At 33.3% G+C, this 22,553-nt stretch overlaps 1 protein-coding gene across 2 annotated transcripts in view; it reads left to right on the top strand.

The window, feature by feature from the left end:
* Positions 1-9,225, top strand: part of LOC110096321 (ABC transporter G family member 31) — a 33,829-nt gene extending 24,604 nt beyond the window's left edge. The window contains exons 16-24 of one of the 2 annotated variants that reach the window (XR_002303073.2): positions 4,340-4,434; positions 4,521-4,853; positions 4,934-5,224; positions 5,496-5,579; positions 5,705-5,838; positions 5,911-6,138; positions 6,314-6,421; positions 6,560-6,814; positions 8,694-8,830. Coding sequence is in view for 1 of the 2 variants with exons in the window: in XM_020822202.2 (XP_020677861.1) it covers positions 4,340-4,434; positions 4,521-4,853; positions 4,934-5,224; positions 5,496-5,579; positions 5,705-5,838; positions 5,911-6,138; positions 6,314-6,485; positions 6,560-6,814; positions 8,694-8,966 (1,865 nt within the window). In the remaining variant the exon portion in view is untranslated. Of the gene's footprint in view, positions 1-4,339; positions 4,435-4,520; positions 4,854-4,933; positions 5,225-5,495; positions 5,580-5,704; positions 5,839-5,910; positions 6,139-6,313; positions 6,486-6,559; positions 6,815-8,693 lie in introns of both variants that reach the window. The other variant, XM_020822202.2, reaches the window with a different exon arrangement.
* The last annotated feature ends 13,328 nt before the right edge of the window (positions 9,226-22,553 follow it).

The raw sequence follows: 22,553 nt of genomic DNA, 5'->3' as shown, positions 1-22,553 counted from the left end.
AAGTATAGGTTCATTTCTGTCGAAGCTGAGGGAAGGTTTGCTGAGTTTGTATCACTAAACAATTTATCCCAGAGAGTGATTTTCAAAGCCCTAGTCTTCCAGCCATGTAGACTATAGTGAGTAGGGGTTGGGAGCATTTCTGTGAGGAATCTCATGCTGCAATTGCTAACATTGTAAGGGAGTTTTTCACCAATGCAAAAGAGGTTGTAGATAATAAATGTTATGTGAGAGGTAAATGGGTGTCCTTTAATTTTGTTGCCATTAACCGCCTGTGCAAGTTGAAAGATTTTGAGTATGACAAGTACAATGCTTTTTTGGGACTTCTATTGACCCGGAAGAAATTTTAAGAGTTTTGTATGGTCCTAATAGTGGTGTTACATGAAAGAAAAGGGATAATAAAGTCATAACTTTCCTGCCACCTTTCTTAGTCAATCTTCTAAAGCCTGACATTATTTCATTTCTACCTGCCTTTTATCCAACAAGAACATTAGCAAAGTCACACGAGAACATGCCATTATCAACTATGCCATTTAGGTTGGGTATTCTATTGATGTAGAGAAATTAATTTATTCTTCTTTAACCTATATCATTAGGGGCACTACTTTAGTTGGTTTGGGGATCCCCTCTCTTGTTTATGTCTAATGTGTTAATGCTGGTGTTAGGGGAGATTAGTTTGAGGATTAACTTTTTCCCATCTCTTCTTTAACTAAAAGAAAAATATTGAGTTTTAAACAAGCAAGGGGAGGTGATGATGATGGAGAGCTTAGTGAGCCTAAATCTTCTGGAAGGGCTAGCAATAGGAGTCCTTGGACTCCTAAAATTGTAGGAGAGCAGGTGGCAGATCTAAGAACTCAAATGGGAGGGAGTTCTAGATTTTTGTGAGGAAGCTAAAGACTGACAGTTTGAAATGAGAATGAGTATGACCCACACTATGGATCAGCAGGAGAGGAATTATAGGTATACATCTGATTTCAATGATGCTCTTGTAGGGATGTTCATGAGCAGTTCATTTGTGGAACACTCAGATCAACTTCAATTTCCTTTTGCCCCTGTTTATGAGCTCTTTGTTTGGCAACCTTGCGGGAAAGTTAATAATGATGATGAGGATCTAGACTCTGGTGCTTAGGAGTCTTTATATTTCTTGGCTGAGGGAGAGAGAGTGATGAGAGAGTTGGTTATTGTTGCTACTATGTTGTAGCATAGTTTTCTTTATTTTCTTTTTTTCATTTCTTTGCTTTGGGGGAGTTCCTAGATTTTGTGATGACTTTTTCTTGTGATTCTTTTTTGTGATGATGTTAATGATGGCCATGAGAGCCATAGTGATTGAGGTTAGGGGAATGATGCCTAGGACACTAGTTATCTTTTATTACTGGTAGTTTATTGTATTATTGCCTTTGAGATTTTCAGTGTGTTTGTTTATTGTTGTTCCATTTTATTAAATTTTCTTATGTTTAATCTGTTGCATATTATTCTCTACAATTATTGCACTTGATTTCCTATTTAGCTAAAATAAAAATTAGAACTACAAATTTTGTAAACTTAGGATAATTATAAAACTCTTGATTATAGTTTGAATGAACATTGTATAATAATTCCTACTTTGAAAAACCTAACAATTAATTAATCTAAATCATTTAAACTATTGACTTAATTTTGAATTTAGAAACTACACATTAACTTATATTAACAACTAAATTGAAAATGAATAAATAAGTTTAAAGATTAGTTATGAATAGCTTAAATTAGGGAAATCATAAGTTGAATCAGAAACTCTAACTAGTGATTTTATTGAATCCTTATGTTAATTTAATAGAATTGCAAGAGAAGAAAAACAAAAATTGATATTCAAAATCATTAAACATGTACTTCACAAAATATGAAAGAAAAGAAATATTGAAAAAAAAAAAGAAAATGAAAATGGTTCAAAATAAAAAAAGTTAAGTACATTAAAAAATTGATATCATTAGCTTACTTTCAATTGCATTCTATTATTTAACTAAAAAGGGATACAATAAGTTATCAGGTACTTGTGATAGTGTACTCATTAAATCCCCTATTTAAACTATGAGAAACTAATCCATATACTACTTTATTCATTATATATTCAGAATTTATTTTTATATTTTTAAAGATAGTGAATAAACTCAAAATAAGCAATAACAATGATGACTGATTGGGAGAAACGTTGTCTTTTTAAATTTGAATTATAACTTATTCATTACAAATTACTTCTAAACAATGCTGTATTATCTTATATTTTAGTAATTTTAAATTATCAATTTTTACTTTGGCTATTGAGGTGATCAAGGAGTGAATGTAAGTTTTACTTGAGGACAAACAGGAGTTTAAGTTGGGGGAATTTGATAGGTGTAAATTATGTATTGTTTTATGCATGTTAAATTCAATAAAATTATGTTATTTTAGTTGTATTTGTTCAGGAATTGTTTAGGAAAAAAATAAAAATGACAACTGTTGGACAGCGGCGCGGCACCGTATCGATCAACATCGAAGCGTCGATTTCAACGTGGTGGCGCCGACATCTGTTTGCAAGCGCTGCAGCGTCACAAATGTTAGCGCCGCAGCACATCACAACGCCGTTGCACCCAAAATCGGAGTTGCAACATATGGTGTCTCGAGAAAATTCACGCTGCAACGTAGGAGCACTAACCTTCGAACGTTGCGGTGTTAAGATGTCGTTCCAAGCGCTGCAACACTCATAGTTATGGCGCTGCGGCAAAGCAGTTATAACTTCTGAGAGCAGTGCCAACTTGACTAGAAGACGCACCAATTCGGGCCATAATCGTGCCACGTCAACTAGAGCCGCAGTGGAAGCAACGTTGCAGCCTCGGGGCACTTGTTCTTTTTTTTACCACTGTAGCTCCACTTTGTCTAGTGCCACGGCACTCGAGTCTGATTATGTACTTACTACAAATAGATGTCAGTTCTACTGTTTGTAGAGTTCAGTCATCTGAGTGAAAATGTAGTATTTTTCAGTGAATTTTTCTAGTGCCCAGAAAACTTTCCATTGAAATTAATGCCTAAACTAAGAAATCAAGCCATCTTGACAAAGTTAATAGAAAGGTTCGAGAGATTTTTGAGACTATCACAAATATTAATCAGTTATTGACTAGGCTTGAAGTCAAATTTGAGTAACACTGAACTCTTATACCCTAGCTTGTCAAAATAGAACCCCACAACTCTGCCCCATAGCCCGCCCAATTTCAAGCATCTGATCATGGATTTTTAGCTTTTAGACAAATGTTGGGCATTCTGCGGTGCATTCTAATCCTTAACAAGTGGAACATCTTTTTGAACTACTGACATCAATGCACCCTCCCAGTGGTCCAATCCACATTCACCAAAACCTGCTTGAGCTCCTTGCTTGATTCAATTGGCAATCCTTGCATCCTCTCCTGGTCTAATACTTGAGTTTATATTGCTTTCTATTTTTATAATAGATATAGACCTGTCAAGACAACTTCAATCACATTACAATAATTTCTGGGCACAAAGGAACAATTAGAAGACAGGTTACTGCCTCAAATGCCACCTGTGAATCATTGATTGAAAGTGTGGCTTGGTGGGTGCCCACCTCATGCAATTTCGCTAATGTTTGCGCCTAGCCGCCTACATGCCATAACTACAATATTCTACACGGGTTCCATGCTTGGATCCTTATAGTCTTGTGTGACTTCTTTTTATTCATGGTGACCTTCTGGGCAATGTGGGTTTTTATGGGGTAGATGATGATACCTTCAATATATGCACTTGGTAGTAAATTGAGTCAATATATTGAGTAATAATTGCTTAAAATGTAATTGCAAAGGGTTATCTGACTTAGTACTTAATGATAGAGTTGTTTATGTTTGAGTCAATAGGTTAATGTTAGGATGGGCTATGTTATTGTTTTGTCAGATTGAGCTTTGTATCTTTATATATACCTTTCTTTTAGAGTGTATTTCGATATGCAAGATGAATCCCTTGCCTGAGATCTTCTTCATCCTTCAAATTTTCTCATTCATACATTTTTTGAAGTTTCCAGCGAGCTCAAAAAGGGTCGTATCATAGCGCTTCCTAAACATTCTCAAAATGCAAAGTTTCTAGCAGTTTCCTTCATGGAACTCTCTCCTCTCCATAAAATAGTTCGAATATCATAGAAATGGGAGCTACAACCCTTCCACGTAGCTGACTATATTTTATTCTTGTTCAGTAGGCAATTTTTCATGTTAACCCACAGGCAGTACATGTGGTAGTGTGTTTTCCATTCACTAACTTGTAATGCTCTTCTTATTTTGTCCCATAATTTTGATTGTTCTCATTATCTACCTTCTTGCTACAGAAATGGGTGTCAAAGAACGCAAAGGAATGGTCTTGCCCTTTCAACCCCTTACCATGTGCTTTAGCGATATAAATTATTTTGTGGACGTACCTGTGGTAGGTCCAAGTCTCTATATCTCTTATGGATCTGAATTAGAAAATCTATTTAAAAGGTCTTCATTCTTATACAGTATTGCTAGCAGGAACTGAAACAAGAAGGAATTTTGGAGGATCGATTACAGTTGCTGGTTAATGTAACTGGAGCTTTCAGGCCGGGAGTACTTACAGCACTTGTTGGAGTGAGTGGTGCTGGTAAAACCACCCTCATGGATGTTTTAGCTGGGAGGAAAACTGGAGGACTCATTGAAGGAAATATAACCATCTCCGGATATCCTAAAAATCAAAAAACTTTTGCGAGAGTCTCTGGCTATTGTGAACAAAATGATGTTCATTCTCCTTGCATGACTATTGTAGAGTCACTTTTATTCTCGGCATGGCTGCGGTTAGCTTCACATATTGACCAAGAGACTAAAAAAGTAAAACTTCAAACTTACCATGTGCTTTGCTTTTACAGATTTGAGGTTTAAATTTAAATCACAAAAATGGTTTTATACAGCTCTTTGTGGAAGAAATTATGGAACTGGTGGAGCTTAACACATTAAGAGGTGCTCTGGTTGGTTTACCGGGTATTAATGGTTTGTCAATTGAACAACGGAAGCGGTTAACAATTGCAGTAGAACTAGTTGCAAATCCTTCTATTGTCTTCATGGATGAGCCAACATCAGGATTGGATGCCAGGTCTGCTGCAATTGTGATGAGAACTGTTAGGAATATTGTAAATACTGGACGGACAATTGTATGCACAATTCATCAGCCGAGCATAGATATTTTCGAGTCTTTTGATGAGGTTTTCATCTTTCCTTTCGTTCATAAATCATAAGTGATAGTTTATTGCACATTTCTGCTTTTTCTTAAGTTGTCATTTAAATGTTCCTTTTTGCATTAATACAGTTACAAAATTTTAGTTCCCTACTGCTTATGTATTCCATTGCTGTATGCTCAGGTGTTGCATTGCTCTATCTTGCTACTGAAATAATTATGAATCTATAAACATGTGATAAAATATGCATATTTTACAATTGTCATAATTTAGTTGTTACTTTGTCTTTATTTCATAGCTTTTGTTCATGAAACGTGGAGGGGAACTTATATATGCTGGTCCACTTGGCCCTGATTCTCGTAAGCTAGTTGAATTCTTTGAAGTAAGTTTTTCAAGTTTCATTATGTTTTTAATTTTAAATGTGCAAATTATCTCCTTCATTCAATAAAAAATTTGCGGACACAAGTGCTGCTTTTGTGTTGCTCATGAGTTGTGGTCCTTGTCTAGGCAATACCTGAGCTTCCCAAAATCAAGGATGGTGAAAATCCTGCAGCTTGGATGCTTGAAGTAACAAGCCCTCTGATGGAAAATCATCTTGGTGTGAACTTTGCAGACTATTATCGAAGATCTAAACTATTCCAGTATGTGTGGTCATTTCGAAGATCGTGATTTAGTTTATGCTTTTATTTTATCTAAACCTATTAGACTTTCAGACAAAACAAAGAGTTGGTGGAAAATCTTAGCAAGCCTGAAGATGGTACAAAAGAGTTGAACTTTCCAACCAATTATTCACAGCCATTTATTTCCCAGTATCTTGCCTGTCTATGGAAGCAGAATTTGTCGTATTGGAGAAATCCACAATATACTGCAGTCCGTTTCTTCTACACTACCATCATCTCTATAATGTTTGGTACAATCTGTTGGGGTTTTGGTTCAAAAAGGTATATACATGGCCTCTTATCATGTTCATACTGCTAACTGTCTGTGAATTCTATTTCTCATTTAGACTATAGGTGTAAGTAAACGTATCCTATCTGATTCAATTTAGTTAAAAACGAATATCACGTTTTTATTTTCTTTTGGGTATACCTAACAAATGATCTTCGTTAACTGTAGGGGAACTCAGCAAGATATCTTCAATGCTATGGGATCTATGTATGCTGCTGTACTGTTCGTCGGAATCACCAATGCGACTGCTGTTCAACCTGTGGTATCCATTGAAAGGTTCGTGTCATACCGAGAAAGAGCGGCTGGAATGTATGCAGCATTATCATTTGCATTTGCCCAGGTTGACCCATTTCATAATATTAAAATTGCTTGCCAATCTTCATATGAGCTAATGGTGAACTTTGTTGTGGACAGGTTTCCATTGAGTTTCCTTATGTTCTTGTACAGACACTTATCTATGGTACCATATTTTATAGCATGGCCTCATTTGAATGGACAGTGCAGAAGTTTTTGTGGTATACATTCTTTATGTATTTCACTTTGCTGTACTTCACATTTTTTGGCATGATGACAATTGCAATCACACCTAGTCATCTAGTGGCACCAATCATTGCTGCACCATTCTATACTCTGTGGAATCTCTTCAGTGGATTCATGATTACACGGAAGGTAAGAAGCCTATAACCTCACTTTTATGTATTCTTTTATGCTTAAGCAAGCTCTCTTGTAGGGTCACTCAAATTTCCTTCAAGAAAAGAAAAAAAAAATTTCTTGGAAGATTTTAGAAATGCTTATTGCATTGTCTTCGCAAAAAAGTAAAAAAGAGTTTTCCTAGAAAAATAAATGTGATGAAATAGTCTTATTATTATTATTATTTTTAAGAAAGAAAGTCTTTATGCTTGCTTGCCAATAAATTTCTTATGGTTCAGTAATAAGTATTGGGTTTCCCATTTGTTAGATGTAAATGCCAGGGCCCAAATTATATATATATATATATAAAGATAATTGAAATTACTAACTGCTAAAATAAAACTACCCAAACCAAAAAAGAAATATAAATAGCCTATCAAATAAGATTAAAATATCAAATGCTATCCTACTATTGATAAATCTTCTCTTGTGGTGGCAGTCTACTAAGTACTCTAGTAGAATTACATTTCAGGAGTCTAAGGAATGGCCCAATGGGAGATGATCCCTTTTAGCCTAGGCAAGGAGATCATTAGCCTTAAATTTTCTAAGCAATATATGAACAACCCCCACGGCTCTATATATGATTCGAGCTGAGTAATGCTTATGAAGGGTTAAGATTACCTCAACTCTATATATGATCCGAGTTGATTAATGCCCATGAATCAGTATAATTAGCTTAGACATTAGACATAGTAGAATAACTCAAGTAAATTCTAAAACATCTTTGAACTTATTTAGTAATATTCAAATTAGCTTCTATGTAATTTTTTAGCCTTATTTTAATTTATTTGAATGTTATTCAAACTCTTGATCAAACTATGTTCGACGTTTGATCAATCAAGTTCTCTTCAAAGAGGGTTAGATATAATTTCGATCAAGAGTTCGAATAAGTTCAAACCAGGCAAAAATGCATTCGTAATTTTCAAAAATGATTTAATAAATTTCGCTCATGTTTTAAAGATTGTTAATATTATTTGATGGTGATTTAGCCATTTGTCTAATGGAAAATGTGGCTAGAAGATGACTTTAAAATGACAACTAGCTTGTATATTGAAGCTAACAACCAATGGGTTTAGGTTTTAGAGTGTGAAGCTTGTTTCAACCTTAAAAAATCGAAAAACATCACTAAACCTTCGAATATGGTAAGTTGGGAGAGACCAATGCTATGCATTTCAGCCCAAAGATGCATGTTTTGAATTCATTGAAAATAGAGAAGGAACAAATGCATGGTCTCATAACAATGCTCGGTGAGGGTTCCTCCCATTTGTTCAAAAGGAGAGGTATTTTGGTTCGAATGGAACTTTACTTGGGTCAATGCAAGTTTGATCTTGGGCTAGGCTTCGCTTGTTAATCTGCTTATTGATTTTAATTTGAAATAAAATTAAATTCAATCTAATCATTTTGCGATATTTTCTCATGTCAAATTCATTGCCCCACCTGGGCCTCAAGTAGCCCTTGCACAATAATATATGAACACTTATAAAGGCAAGCTTAAACCGGTGTGTAAGTGCTAAAACTAGTATATTAGGGATCAACACTTGAACCCACTTTCTTTTATAGATTTAAATGAGAATTTGACTTTTAATAGGACATAATGACGAAAAAGGATTCATGTAGGCTTCGTTTGTGATGAATTTCTTACTGCTTCATGAAGCAGCTTTTTAGTACAAAAATTATAACTTTTGTACTAAAAAGCAGCTTTAAGAAGTAGTTAGAAAGCCGTACCAAACGAAACATTAGCCGACCCCACGTAGTGGGACAAAGGCTTGATATTGTTGTTATTGTTGTTGCTGCTCTTTGTTTGCGATAACATATTATAATTGGTGTTTCTTTCATAAAATTTGGATGGTTTTCACAGAGGATACCTGGATGGTGGAGATGGTATTACTGGGCTAATCCAGTATCATGGAGCTTATATGGCCTACTTACTTCACAGTTTGGGGACATCGAGGAACCAATGAAGCTTGCAGATGGAGTTCGCTCAATAAGCGTGAAAGTTTTTCTTGAAAGCTATTTTGGTTTCAGGAGTGACTTGTTAAGCACTGCGGGGATCATGGTTGTCAGTTTCTGTGTCATCTTTGCACTTGTGTTTTCCGTGGCAATCAAATGCCTAAACTTCCAAAGAAGATGAAGGCCTTGGAAACCTGGTTTTCTTAATAATAAGTTCCGATGGCAAAAAAGATGGATAGAATACTATACATAATAATATTTCATTGTAAGTCTGATGACAATTTTAAGCAACTTCCATCTCTCTCTGTTCCCATCTATACAATTAGTTTTCTTCCCTTCTCATTTTCAATTTTAGAAAAAATCCTGCGGAACAGTGAGCTATATTCCATTTGTCTTCTGTTTTCTGTATCATAGTATTCATGTCTGTCATCTTTTTAGCTTTTGAAGATTTGCATGAATAATTGATAGCTTGTGTGTTATTTTCTCAACCAAAAAAAAAAAAAATACTGAAGTTCCTCATTTGCATCACTTCTTCATAGCCATAGCATTTATAGAGTCCTTGGTTCTACTAGCATTATGGAATTTCCTCCCTTTGATGTAGAACTGGTGAAATTATTCTGTGCGGATGTTGAATGTCGTCCGGAGATCTATCATAATGTGCCACATCACCCTATACTCGGTACCGTTGATGTGGTGCATTCTGATTAGTCTCTGGATGATGTTTTGCGTCCGGTCCCCGCTCAGAATAATCTCTTGTAGAACTGGTCTGTCTCTTGAGTGAATTCAATCAAATCATAAAATGGGCACCTTAGTTGTTTGAATATAGGCTCTACCTGTTCTCTGTCTAATACCCCAGTTACCACGGTGAGTGGTGGGAGCCTGACAGATTGGAAGAGCCATACGTAATCCACCCCTCTAAGTGATCACAGCACTTGAAAAAAAAAAATAAAAAAAATTTCTGTCGATATTTGATGTTTTCTTACGCATCTTCTGGCCTAAATAAAATTATGTATGTGTATTCGAAGTTGCTTCCATGGCTCAGTTTGTCTTTAGCTTGTTAAAAAAAATTAATGAAAATTTAGAGCCAAATACAGTTTCAATGTACTTTTAGGTTCTATGTTGTGCTATAATATGCCTTGTAGATAGCTGCAAAATCAAACTAAGGTTTCGTTTGTGGTGGTTTTTTTATTGCTTCATAAAGCAACTTTACAATACAAAAATTAAAATTTTTGTATTAGAAAGCTGCTTCAAGAAGCAGTAAGAAAACTGTTCCAAACAAAGTCTAAAGCTGGTATCTAATGTGTTGTGAGAGTTGTAATGGTTTGGCAAGAATTTGTTGGGCATTGATATGGGTTGCTAGAATGTTCATGAATAAATTATTAATAGCATATAATTATAATATTATATCTTAATTTGTTTATAATTAAATAAACTAATTATTTTATGTTTGGAAAAAGAATGAAAGAGAGCTCCAACTGAACATTTAAACATAACTTACCACAAAACCTCACCAATTAAAGAAGATAGAGGCCTTAGTCAGCCATGAAACAAAACATTTCGATAGCCAGCCAAGTGTCAAAGTTCAGTATAATCTCCTCTTATAGTAGCTAACAAGCTCACCACTCAACCTTTCTCTTTGAATGTTATACACTTAGCAGAAGATTTTGCTGTGAAGGATTTGGCCAAGATAATGTGAAAGTAGTTGAGAAATAGAAACATTAGAAATTATCCTATAAATTGTGCAGAAGAAATAAAGGAGGATTAGATGGAGAGGGGAAGATGATGTGGAGCACGAGAAATTATTATGTGTGGAGATTGGACAGAGAACCGTCCGGTTTGTCTCTATGAATACTAAAAACGTAGTGGACTATGTTTTTACTGTTGACAACTGCGTTTTTACTGTTCATAGAAATACAATCGAAGCATTATCTATGTTCGATCTCCATACGTAATAATCTCTCGTATATGATCAAATAATCATAATAAACTTTTCTCATGTACTTAAGGATTTTTGAAAAGGAAGGGGGTGGTGCCACGGACAATGTAATTATTACCTTTCTTAAAACAAGATGAGTATGTGGGGTCGTCATGTGTTGATGTGTATTCTTCCACCAAGAGTTTAAGACATATGCTGGAATTCAAGAAATTTCAGGTAATATGTTTAGGGAAGTGATGCCAACATCTCCTTTCAATAAATTCCTCATAAGTTCAATGGAAGGTAGATGATTTATTTTTGCCTTTTGAATAATGTTAATGTTAGTATTATTTCAAAATGTTGAAACAAGCTACTCCACATATGTGAACAAAAAATATATAGTAATAATATTTCTTAGTGATTTCATGATGAGCTATATGGATTGAGTTTAGCTTTGAGTTAAAATTTTCTTGTAAGAGCAAGCACCTATGGTTAATTATATTATAAGACTTAATTCTTGAAAAAAGAAAAACTAAATTAAATTAATGTATAGTATTTTGGATATCAAAGATGGTTTTCAATGATGGAAGTCTGAGAACCCCCACGTAGATAGGCTCAAATTATAGTAGGGATAGTAATTAGAGTCCCGGAGAAATCATAAAATCAAGTGACAATGATAAAACAAGAATGCTCCAAAAACTATTATATGTTGGGCTTGTTAATATGTTAGTGAGATGATTACTTTAAGTCTAATTTGATCTAACTACTAGGAATTCAAACTTAAGATTCGATGATAATAATGTCTCCATGATTAATTAGAGAATTTATAAGATAAAGATTTTTGAAATAATTATTAAGGGATGTTAGTCTCAAATCTAGATTTATGCGGGGACCTATCATATTGTAAGAATATATACATCTACCTTATCTGATGCAATTGTAGGTTGTCATAGTGAGAAATATATAGCTTAAATTTAGTGATACAATGGTATACCGGTCCTCTTTAAACGTATAATCCTACATGAAAAAAAAAAACTAATTAAAATCACCTATTCATTTTTATGTCCATGCCATCGAGGTCTAAATACAAGATTAGGTTGGCTCTTATTATTCAAGAAATGAGACTTCTAACTCTGTCACTAAAGTTAGCTTAATTCAAGTGGGGCTTTAAATGCATGGGGCCAATGCAATTCTTCCTTTTATTTATTTGACATAATATTAGAAGACATTTTATCCAACATGAGATCATGAAGACGTTTGAATCAACTCAATTTAGTCAAATGGTTCAATTGGTTCAGATCGACCCAATTTAAACATTTAGGCTAAATTGATCAAATACCTTTGAATAGAGCCTTCTATTTGAACTAAGTTTACCATGCACCAATTGAACATGGTTGACTTTTAATTGAGTTAATCAAACATAATTGACATTACTTAGCTGAATTAAAAATCTTATGAAACCTACTTAGCTCTTTTTAGCTAAAATTGTCAATTTGATCAAATTGGCTTGATCAAACCATTCAATTGAGTTTAATATATCTTAATAGAGCCCAATTAAGACTCAATTAACCCTAGAATTCAAGTTAACTCAATAAAAACTTATATAACCCATTTGAAGCATTGAGCCAAATTGAAAAAATAAAGTCAATTGCTTAAACTAAAACCCTCAAATTGAATCCAATTGATCCAACACACTTTAATTGGGCCAATTGATCCATTGGTTTTTCTTAGATTAGGATAGACCCCAAAGTAACAAAAATGGGCCAAAGTTGGCCAATTTGTATGTTTAGTCTTAGCCAAGCCAAATTGGTTAACCTAAATTTGTTCAATTACTATCTTAGATACTAATTAAACCTAATCAATATGCTTGGCTCAATCCTGAACCATTAAACTTAGGTTAACTCAACTAAATTATGACTATTGATAAATTAGTAGGGATTAAGCAAACCAATCGATTAGAAAGCAATAAAAAAGCCGTCCCAAACTAAGCCTTAGTTGGGGGATGATAATGGAGGCTAGTTTGATCATCGCTCAATCATTCACAATAAGCTATATTAGGTATCTAACCAAATAAAGGCCCTACACAATTTATTCAGGTCAATTAATATGATTTTTTTTCACAAAATTTGCCTAAAGTGATCCATTGATCTCAATTGCAATCTTTTTTTTTTTAATAAATTTTTATTTGTACAAAAAACAAGGAAAAATAATTCCCTTAAAAATATTCAAAATTTTAATTAAGAAAATCAAATACTTATATATATTTATTTAAAAATTTTATATTGAGTTATGAAATATATTGAAGTGTTTTTTAAGTCACTATGAGCATTGCTTTTAAAATTTTCCTATCAAATTTATTTTTTATTTTGTGTAAATAGATTTTTATTTTTTAAAAATCTTAGCATGCACTCAACATATTTTTAATGATTCTCTAAATTCATTTGTCCTTTTTTCATAAATAATATAATATTTGTATTAATTATAAAAATATTAAATAATATTTAAAAAAAATGTGAAAATATATTAAGAACTTTCTTAATATCAAATGTAAGCATATTATTTTAATTCATATGCAATTGAGTTTTAAGTCATAGCATTTTAAAAGCACTATAAATAAAAAGGGATATGGACGACTTTAATGAATGATATTATTTGCCTATTTGGGACGGCTTTATCATACAATGCTGGAATGAAAATTTTTAGAAGTTTTTGAGAGTGGCTCACACCCCTTTGGTAGAAGTTAATGAATGACATTGCATGAGATATTTTTGTCCTATATTGTGCAAATGAGGATCAGAAGTTTCTAACTGTCTCATTCTAACTCTACCATAGTTGATGTCATTAGAAAGCTTGATCAAGACATTTGACTGATCCAAAAGAGTAACATAGAACTCACCCGATAATTTGAGGTTGAAAAAAACCTCCGTATCGAGTCCAAAGCCGGCCGCCGCAGCGGAAATTTACCCACTAAAGCGAAATCGAAAGGTTTAGCAAGATGTAGGACTTCATCCTCTAAGATCCACAAAGCCGGCATACCTCTAATCGTAGAAACTTGAAGATCCAGAAAAGCCTTAGAGGCATCAGAGCCAGACAAAACCTCCTTGAAGGATTTGCTACCCTCATGAAAACCAGGATCTAGCTGTTTATTCGCCATAAGAAGGACGGAGAAGACCGTGAGAGGCGAAGACAGCTAGGGCAAAAGCCCTAGCAGAGCGACTCTTCCCAAAACGAGAACATGAAAAGCTGAGGTTATTTTTTAACTTGCTAGAGAAAAATAATGCGGCAATTTATATTATATATATATATATTCTTAAGTGGCAGAAATCTAAGATGGTTATGATCATAAGGGCCAACTTTGATATAGAAGAAAGCTAAGGGAGGATTGATTAGGGTTACATGTATGACTTTTGAAGGCCGTTTTAAGGACATCAGCTCATACCCATATACTTTATAAAGTTCTTGACGGAAACCACTTAACAAGGTAAGAAGATTGCACAATTGATATTAAAATTGTCGTAATAACAAGGTGCTTTGGATGATAGTTAGGATGCTGCAGCTACTAATGATGGTGATGATAATGATGATGATGTTTGTTGGTGATGGTGATGATATTGATGGCAGAGGTGATCATGATGACAACGATGAATTGCATTTGTTTGTGACTTTATTTGAAGTTTTTCTTATGTTTTTGTAATGAAAATAATTGTTATAACTATTGTAAAGGATTTTCTTGCACCTGACCCTGCACCAAACTTCCCCAGTCTGCATCGAACTTCCGCTATGCCTGTGCAAATGTGAGGGAGACATTGGACTGGACCCCGCACCAGACCCCGCCGGACTTCCGCACCAGATCACACCAAACTTGCACTGGACTTTGCGCAATCGCAACACGACCTACAAATTATGTGAACTATGAGTGTAATTAGAGTCTTATATATTATTTGTGACAACTTTCTTACAATTTTCTGAAGCAGTATTTTAGTATGAAAGTTTTTAGTTCTAGAAATTTTTGTACTAGAAATCAGTTTTATAAAGCATTGAGAAAGCTATCACAACAAAAGCCTATATTTCTTCAGTGCTCTTTTTGATGTCTGTCACAACTACTACAACTCTCTTGCTCAAATTCAGTATCAAGTTGATAAATCATTGAAAAATCACTTAAATCAAATACCTATAACATTATTCAAATATTAAAAAACCTACCAAATAGCTACTGAAGTTGAATTAAACTATATCATGTTATTCTTGTTCTCTGTTGTGATCTTGTTAGGGCATCTCCAGCCGAACAATTTTTTTTCCACTTCAAAATATAGTAACAGTCATATCAAACATCAATTCATCTCCAGCCGAACTCCATTTTTAACATAAAAAAGAATATTCTACGTATATTCATTTTCATATATACTTCTAACCTCCATTTATCTACCCCAAAAAAATACGTGTCTGTGAATAGTGCGATGCAAATATTTGGGTCGAACTATTCACAACCGAGATAAAACCCAAAAATGAGTTTCTATTTACCGTTCCAATGGATGCTCATGAAAGCTAGAAATAGGAGAATGATGTTCAGTTGAAAATGTCCTTATTCTGCTATGAAAAGAAACCCCAGACGAAAATATAAAGTTATTAGCAATGGCAATGACCAGAGTTGCATGGCTGAGTTGAGAATCTTGTTGTTCGATATTTCGAGTGAGATATAATTCAATAGAATTACAAAAATGCAAAGGATAATTTGATAGGTAATAAAGCATCACTCATATTTCTCCAAATAAAAATTAAGTAGACATATTTGTCCAAATAATATTATTATGAAGAATATACATATATGATAAAACATCTTGTTCTTCATATTGGAAATATTGAGCTAAAGTGAGAAAGAGGGACCACTTATGTCATGCAGCTGCACTATGAGTTGTTGATATCAGGTTGCACAGTTACAAGCCTTGGATTTTATGCTAATTATTCACAGTTCACACTATTCAGATACTATTCAGCTTGGATGTAACAATTTCTACTTTAGAACATATACAAAATGTTTCATGATTGCAAATGTGAAAATAAACAATTTCAAGAGTCCTTTTTTATCACAAAATATTTTATTATAATGATTTCAATTGATATAAAATCACAAAAAAATTATAAATTTGTTGGAATATTATCTAACTTTTTAAAATTATTGATTTTGAATTAAGACAACTTATTAGGTTTTGTTTGTAGTAGTTTAAACTTTTTTTTATTTTAGCTTTTCAAGGCTCCAAAAATAGATTTTAAAAGCACAAAATTAAGGGTCAGGTTGGGACGGCTGTAGCTTTTTATAATGATGTTAAGTTGCTGAGAAGAAAGTAACTTGTTAGAAAGTTACTTCCTAGAACAAAAAATTATTGAAAATAGTGCGAAAACAATGACCAAATAAAAGCTATGATTGTATTATAATATGCAAAACAATTAAAAGCTATCTTTCAAATACATATTATTTTTTACTAACTATTTTTCTTATCACGAAAGTGAGTCAGACAAATCCTAAAAGTGGTATAATAATAAGAGTCAATAAATATAAATATTTTTTTATTTGTTTAGAATTCTGACGTTAAATGAGCGACATTCAGAATATAACTCTTAATCTTATTACAAATTAGATTAGTGGTTCGATTCAATTGATCTAAATTAATTTGTCCCTTTATAGTTGTTATCAATGAACATAACCATTGATTTATTATTCCCAATACGTCTCCTTCATTTGAGGACATAAAAGAGTGCAAAATGCAAAGACTTTGTTTGCCATTATCATTATTTTATACAAAATAAATCGATAGATTTGAAATATTATTATAACACATTTTGATATGTGATATGATATGATATGATATATGATAAGTCAATTTTTAGAAATATAAGCAACTAAAAAGAATTATCAAATTAGATAATTGCTACTATGTTAAAGTACAATGTATTCAATAAAGGAGAGTTAGGTTTTGATAATTGTTGCCTTTAAGGCAAGTAATTGTGATCACTTCCCACTAAAACTCTCCCAAAAGATGATTAATAATTTAATTAAAAATTGATTATTAAATTAATTTAGACAAATGAGTCATTAAATATTAATTAAGTTAGTTAATTTAGTATCAAGTAAGAACTTGAATATTGAGTAAAAAATTAATTTATTTTAGAAGTAATTATTATTTAATAAATATTGAGATAATAATTAATTTGACTAAGTAATAGATTGGCTCATTAAAAGTTTAATCAAGTTAATAAATATGATAAAAAAGTTAATCTTAAAAGTCATGCATTATTACTTGATTAAAAATTTAATTGTCAAAATAATTAGTTTATTAGGATGTGAAGTTACCATAAAAAAAAAAGGATGTGAAGTTACCATAAACAACTAAGGAAAATAGTAATTAATGGCCTTACCTAAATGATTGTTAGATAATTATGAATTTAATAGTATGATAATTTAGCATTAATTTTGACTGATATATTTAATTATACTAATTAATTATATAAATTCACGTAAAATAGGATTTTGAAAAAAAAAATAAATTATTGAATAATAAGTTATGATAAATATGATGTTTCAAATTAAAATTATTTCTTTATGGATTAACTACTAGGATTAAGATTTTTTCATTGGTTATATATTAATTAATTAATTATTAATTACTTATAATAATCATTTAGTAAACTAGCCAATGTACCACGTTTAATAAGTTAGAATTTAATTATTGCTTTAAGATGTTGAAATTAATCATGCATTAATTAATTTAAACTAATAACTTTAATTAGTTTAATTCAAATAAATAATAATTTATTAAATTAATTTATAAGTGAGATGCACCATAAAAAATAGGATGGATTGGGCATGAATCTCGATGCATTTTTGAATTAGAACCCATCAAATCACCTTTTAACAACCGCCATCAAACTATTGTCCAATTACCACTATTAAACGACTGCTTAATTCCCACAATCAGGCCATCATCATTGAGCCATCACTCGAGCAACCTTTGATGCCCCTTCTCCCACTTTAGGGTGTCGCCATATGACCACAGTCATCTAACCACCAACACCCGACCACCTTCATCAGACAACAACTACCCAAAAGTCATTATTAAACCACTGCTGCCCAACGACCATCATCTGACCACCATTAATGCTTGGCCACCACCGTCAAACCACCACCGCCATCGTCGACCCGCTACCATTAGACTATCATCCCTTAATCTCTGTAATTGAGCCACCACCACCAGACCAATAATACCAAGCTATTCTCACTTAGCCAATTCCAACTATTTGAGCACATTTCATCCCATATGAACTTTGCGATATTTTCTACCAGGTCACCATACTCTAATAAAATTTTCATCTCAAAATTATGAGGTGCACAAATCTTAGTAACTAATACTCACATAATGAAATCATTTTAATTTGGTCAAGACCTAATCTCTCTGTCAGGTGACCGGATGCAATAATTTGCCCAATGCCAGAGAGGGCTCTCCTGAATTCTGAGATAGAATAAATGATCGTCTTAACTATTTCTCTTAAGTGGGATCACTGGTGCTTTAATTCTACGCTGGGGAATTTATGTGGTATGGTGGATAACTTTGGTTTACCAGAAATCATGTTGAAAAATATTATTTCTATGAATCGTTGGGATTTTTCTGGGGTTATTCCATCTTTATATCACCAGACTTTGGCTCAAGTTATTATTGAGGATGGTGAGGGGCCTAGCTTGCTATGGAAAGAAAAGAACTGCTTTTATTTTAAGCTTTTTATCAAGGAATATTATTCTGATTACAATGATTGCACTTGGGCAAAACTGGTCTGGCATAAAAAGCATGTTCTTAAGCATGCTGTATATGTTTGGTTGGCCTTACGGGATGGCCTGAAGATTGCGGATGCGCTAAGAATAAGGCATATTCTGGTTCCCAAAACCTGTAGCCTATGCAATATTTGTGATGAATCTGTTGCTCATATCTTCTTTGAATGTTCTTTCTCTTTTTCCATTTTAAGAAGCTTAATTCCTGGGGTTGAAATATTTCTTCTCAGACCGACTATACTGCAATTATATGACTGGATGAAAGTAAAATTCTCTGCTAATGTGACTGATTTGAACTTTTATAAGTTGGCGGTCTGCTGCAGTATTTATTTTATTTGGAAAGAAAGAAATAGTAGGAGATTTAGTGGTATAAATCAATGTTCCACCACTGTTTTGCTGTCCATCAAAAGGGTGATGTTTGAGAAGCTGTTGAATTGGAAGAAAGCTGATGTTCTGCTGGATAAATTATAAACGGCTGGTTCTTTTTAGTCCCCTGTCCCTTCGTCTTGCCTGGGGTATTTGGGGACTGGACGATGATGATGCTCCCCAATGTGTGTTCCTTGGAGGGTCTTTGGGCAATCAGGGACACATTCTCTTCTCTGAGTCCAGTCTCCTGGCATCGGGAGCTGGTGATTTTTCTCTCTTCCTTGCAGGATTTAGCTCGGATTGGAACCCTGGTGTCTCCCAGCTGCACATTTCTGTTTTCATCTTCGTCTGCGGTGGTTTTTTTGCTGATTATAGAATGCTGTATCTACCAATTTTGGATCAACATTTATCTTTTTTTGGGCTTATACTGGGTGGTATACATGTATTTTGATCTTTTTTACTGTTGATCCTCATTGTTTTAGATGAGGATCTTTTTTTTTGCAGTTACCTTCTTTTTATGTAATCTTTATTTCTTTTGAAATATAGGGGCAGTCGCCCAAATTTTCTCAAAAAAAAAAAAACTTTTTCCCTTTGTATTAAACATGCATATAAATCCATATGCGCTTACATGAAGAAATGTTCGTCATAACTCATAAGCTTAAGTGTAAATTTATATAAGTCATTCTTAAGGACGATTTCGCGTCGAAAAAACAAAAAGTTATTGAACTTTTAAAAGCATTACCCTTCTAAGAATTGGTTTTATTGATTCTTTTTCAAAAAGAACGGTGCGTAAGTTGAAGGAGCTACTGAACCTATTAGAGAGGGAAAAATATTAAAAGTTCATGATATTCCAATATAAAAAGCCTTCAATATATAGGAGCAGTGTTATATCAATTATTACATGAAGGAAAAATAAATATTAATTATTTAGCTACTACGTTAATTATTAAATTATCTAATAATTTCATGCCATCTCTTTTTATTTCCAAATGGAATATATTTATTTCTTAGCATTTGCAATATTTTTTATTTTCAAATCTTGAAACTATTATGTATGATCATCAACTTCATCATATATAGGTTTCGTCTAGGATGATTTTATTATTATTTTCTAAAGCAAATTTTTAGCACAAAAATTTATTGAAAGCGACAAAAAATTGTTCTAAAAAAATCATAATCTCTATAATTTTCTTAATATGACTTTTATCTTACTAGTATAACTTTGGGCTAGTCTTATAATGTTGCTGCTTAATACTAATTGATTAGAACCCGCGCGCGTCACCATCTGCCGGGTCGTGGGTCGAGTCGGGTCAACCCGTCAACCCGGCCGGGTCGAGTTCGACCTGAACCCGACGGATTGACCCGAATTGACACCCCTACTGCGGACAACAAGCTTTTGATCTTAGAATATAGAAGTTTTTTTATAAAATGTCTGATATTGTCACAGGAATGGCTTATTTAGCGTTGGATAAGTACCAATATTTGCAAATGTGACATCAAAGACTAAAGTTTTGGATGCCATATACTTACATGCTAGTACTAATATATAGGAAGAAAATATTGATCTAAGTCTAGTCAAAGTGTTTCTAAATTTCATGAATATATACCTATTTTATGAATTTGATGATTAATTTAAAATTAATATAATAAATTTTTTGACCAAACTAGCATGTCGAATCATGATCAGTGATTTCATACCCGAGGGGATTCTGGTGGTCAGCACGGATGGGCAGTCATCGATCAGCATAGATTATGTGAAGGGAGAGGGTTGGCAATTATGTGAGCGAGGTTGACGAGCCCGACGACGATTGGGTTGTGATAATCCTAGAGAGAAGACTACGCGATTCTGGCTGGTTTGTTAGTAGATGCTTGTCGAGTCGTGCATGTTTGTGATTTAGAACGAGGAAATTGTGAGAGAGGCCGGCTAGAGCTTGATTGGGGGAGATTCGAGTAGGCCAAGAAGAAGATACAATATAACAAATTTAATGGAAGATTAGGTGGCGATTTAAACCATCGCCGAAAGGTATCAATAGCAGCGGTTTTCAAACCACTACTATTAAAATACTGCATTTTTTCAGTAGGGCATCATTTTTTTATGGATTAATACACAAATATATATATATCTATCAAGTCATATATTTATTAATGAATTTGATAATTTTATTTCAGACAATAAAACAAAATCAATGCAATGCAAACAAACAGTATAACCTAACAAATTTACCTTTTAATATGAATCATTATTTACAAATTTTTGTTTGTTATGTCCGTAGCCCTTCGCTGGAAAACAATACGTCTTTATTATGAATAAAACCAAGAAAACCCAGAGGAGCTTATCGTAGAAGTTAGCCTTCTGTGTTTTATATTATTATCCATCTAGACTGTACATAGGGCCAGGGCTTGAAATTTTTGAATCTGAGCATTTTTATTTTTTATGCAATTAATGTGAAACACAACAACAACAACAAAAATCTAAACGAGCTCAAAATAATAAAAATATATCGACAAAATTTTAGATTATCACTAACAATTATTTAAAAATTTAAGTAAAATATCTTTCAAAATTTAAAATTTCTCAATTTTTCTTTTAATTCCATTAGAAACTCTGCTTCTTGTGAATTTGACTTCTTAGGCCGTGCAATGACATAAACCTCACTACAAAATAAAAAGGATTTTTCGCAACAGTTTTTAGGAGCGGTTCTAAAACCGCTGTCAAAATCGGTACAAATCTGTAACTTTGCATCGGTTATAACTGCTGTTAAAACTAGCACATCCTTTAATCTATCCCACCGGTTTTAAAACCGCTGTGAAATGTCGTTGCAGCTAATTGCAATTACAGCGGGGGCTGCACAGAAAAATGTGGCGGTTATAACCGTTGGAATAAGTAAAAAATTACCTATGTTTTAATAGCAGGTTTTATACACAAAATACATTTTTAAATACTTTAATAGCTGTGATACTTCAACCTATTTAAAAACTATGTTGCGTTCAATAAATTTTCTGGAAAAAAACCATGCCATTACAGCAAGTAAAAGCACAGAAGCTTTTACATACAAATTATCTCAATGTTCTCTCTTTACATTTGGATATACCTAACTATAATATGAGCTGTAGAAAATACAAAAATGAACCGTCAGAAGCATACATACACAGTCCAATCTGGCAATTGTGGAACTATCTTTTGCATGTCAGGAAGAATTCTGAAGACTTTGTCTCATCTGTTATCATATCTATACAAGGATATATGAGTCCATGATATTGAAGAATACAGCCTCCTCCTCCAGAGTTAATGAGATAATTGTCACATGTAACCAAATCCTTTGAAGATTGTTTGCCATCTTGGCTGATTATACAAATGGATACCTTTATATCTTTTTTCAAATGTTACCATTACATATACTTAGGAATTTAAAAGTAAAAGTGTAGAGATTTCACAGATATGCCGGGGGTATAAGGGGGTAATGTCCTCTGGCGGGATTCGACCGGGGGGTTTCCAGCAGTAGCGTTCCCGAGGGGGTTTTAAAGGTTGTAAGGATATTTTTGAAATCTTTACTATTTCTCCTTGTATTTGGTTCATCTTTTCCTAACAATAACACGTCTATGGGGGCAATTGCCTAAATATCATAGTATTTTAAAACTTTTATGGAATTTATTATTTTTTTTTGGCG

This window comes from Dendrobium catenatum, unplaced genomic scaffold, assembly GCF_001605985.2.
Source record: "Dendrobium catenatum unplaced genomic scaffold, ASM160598v2 fragScaff_scaffold_107, whole genome shotgun sequence".
Classification (NCBI taxonomy): domain Eukaryota; kingdom Viridiplantae; phylum Streptophyta; class Magnoliopsida; order Asparagales; family Orchidaceae; genus Dendrobium; species Dendrobium catenatum.
Note: the sequence above shows the minus strand (reverse complement) of the source record. Positions and strands in the feature narration are given on the sequence as shown.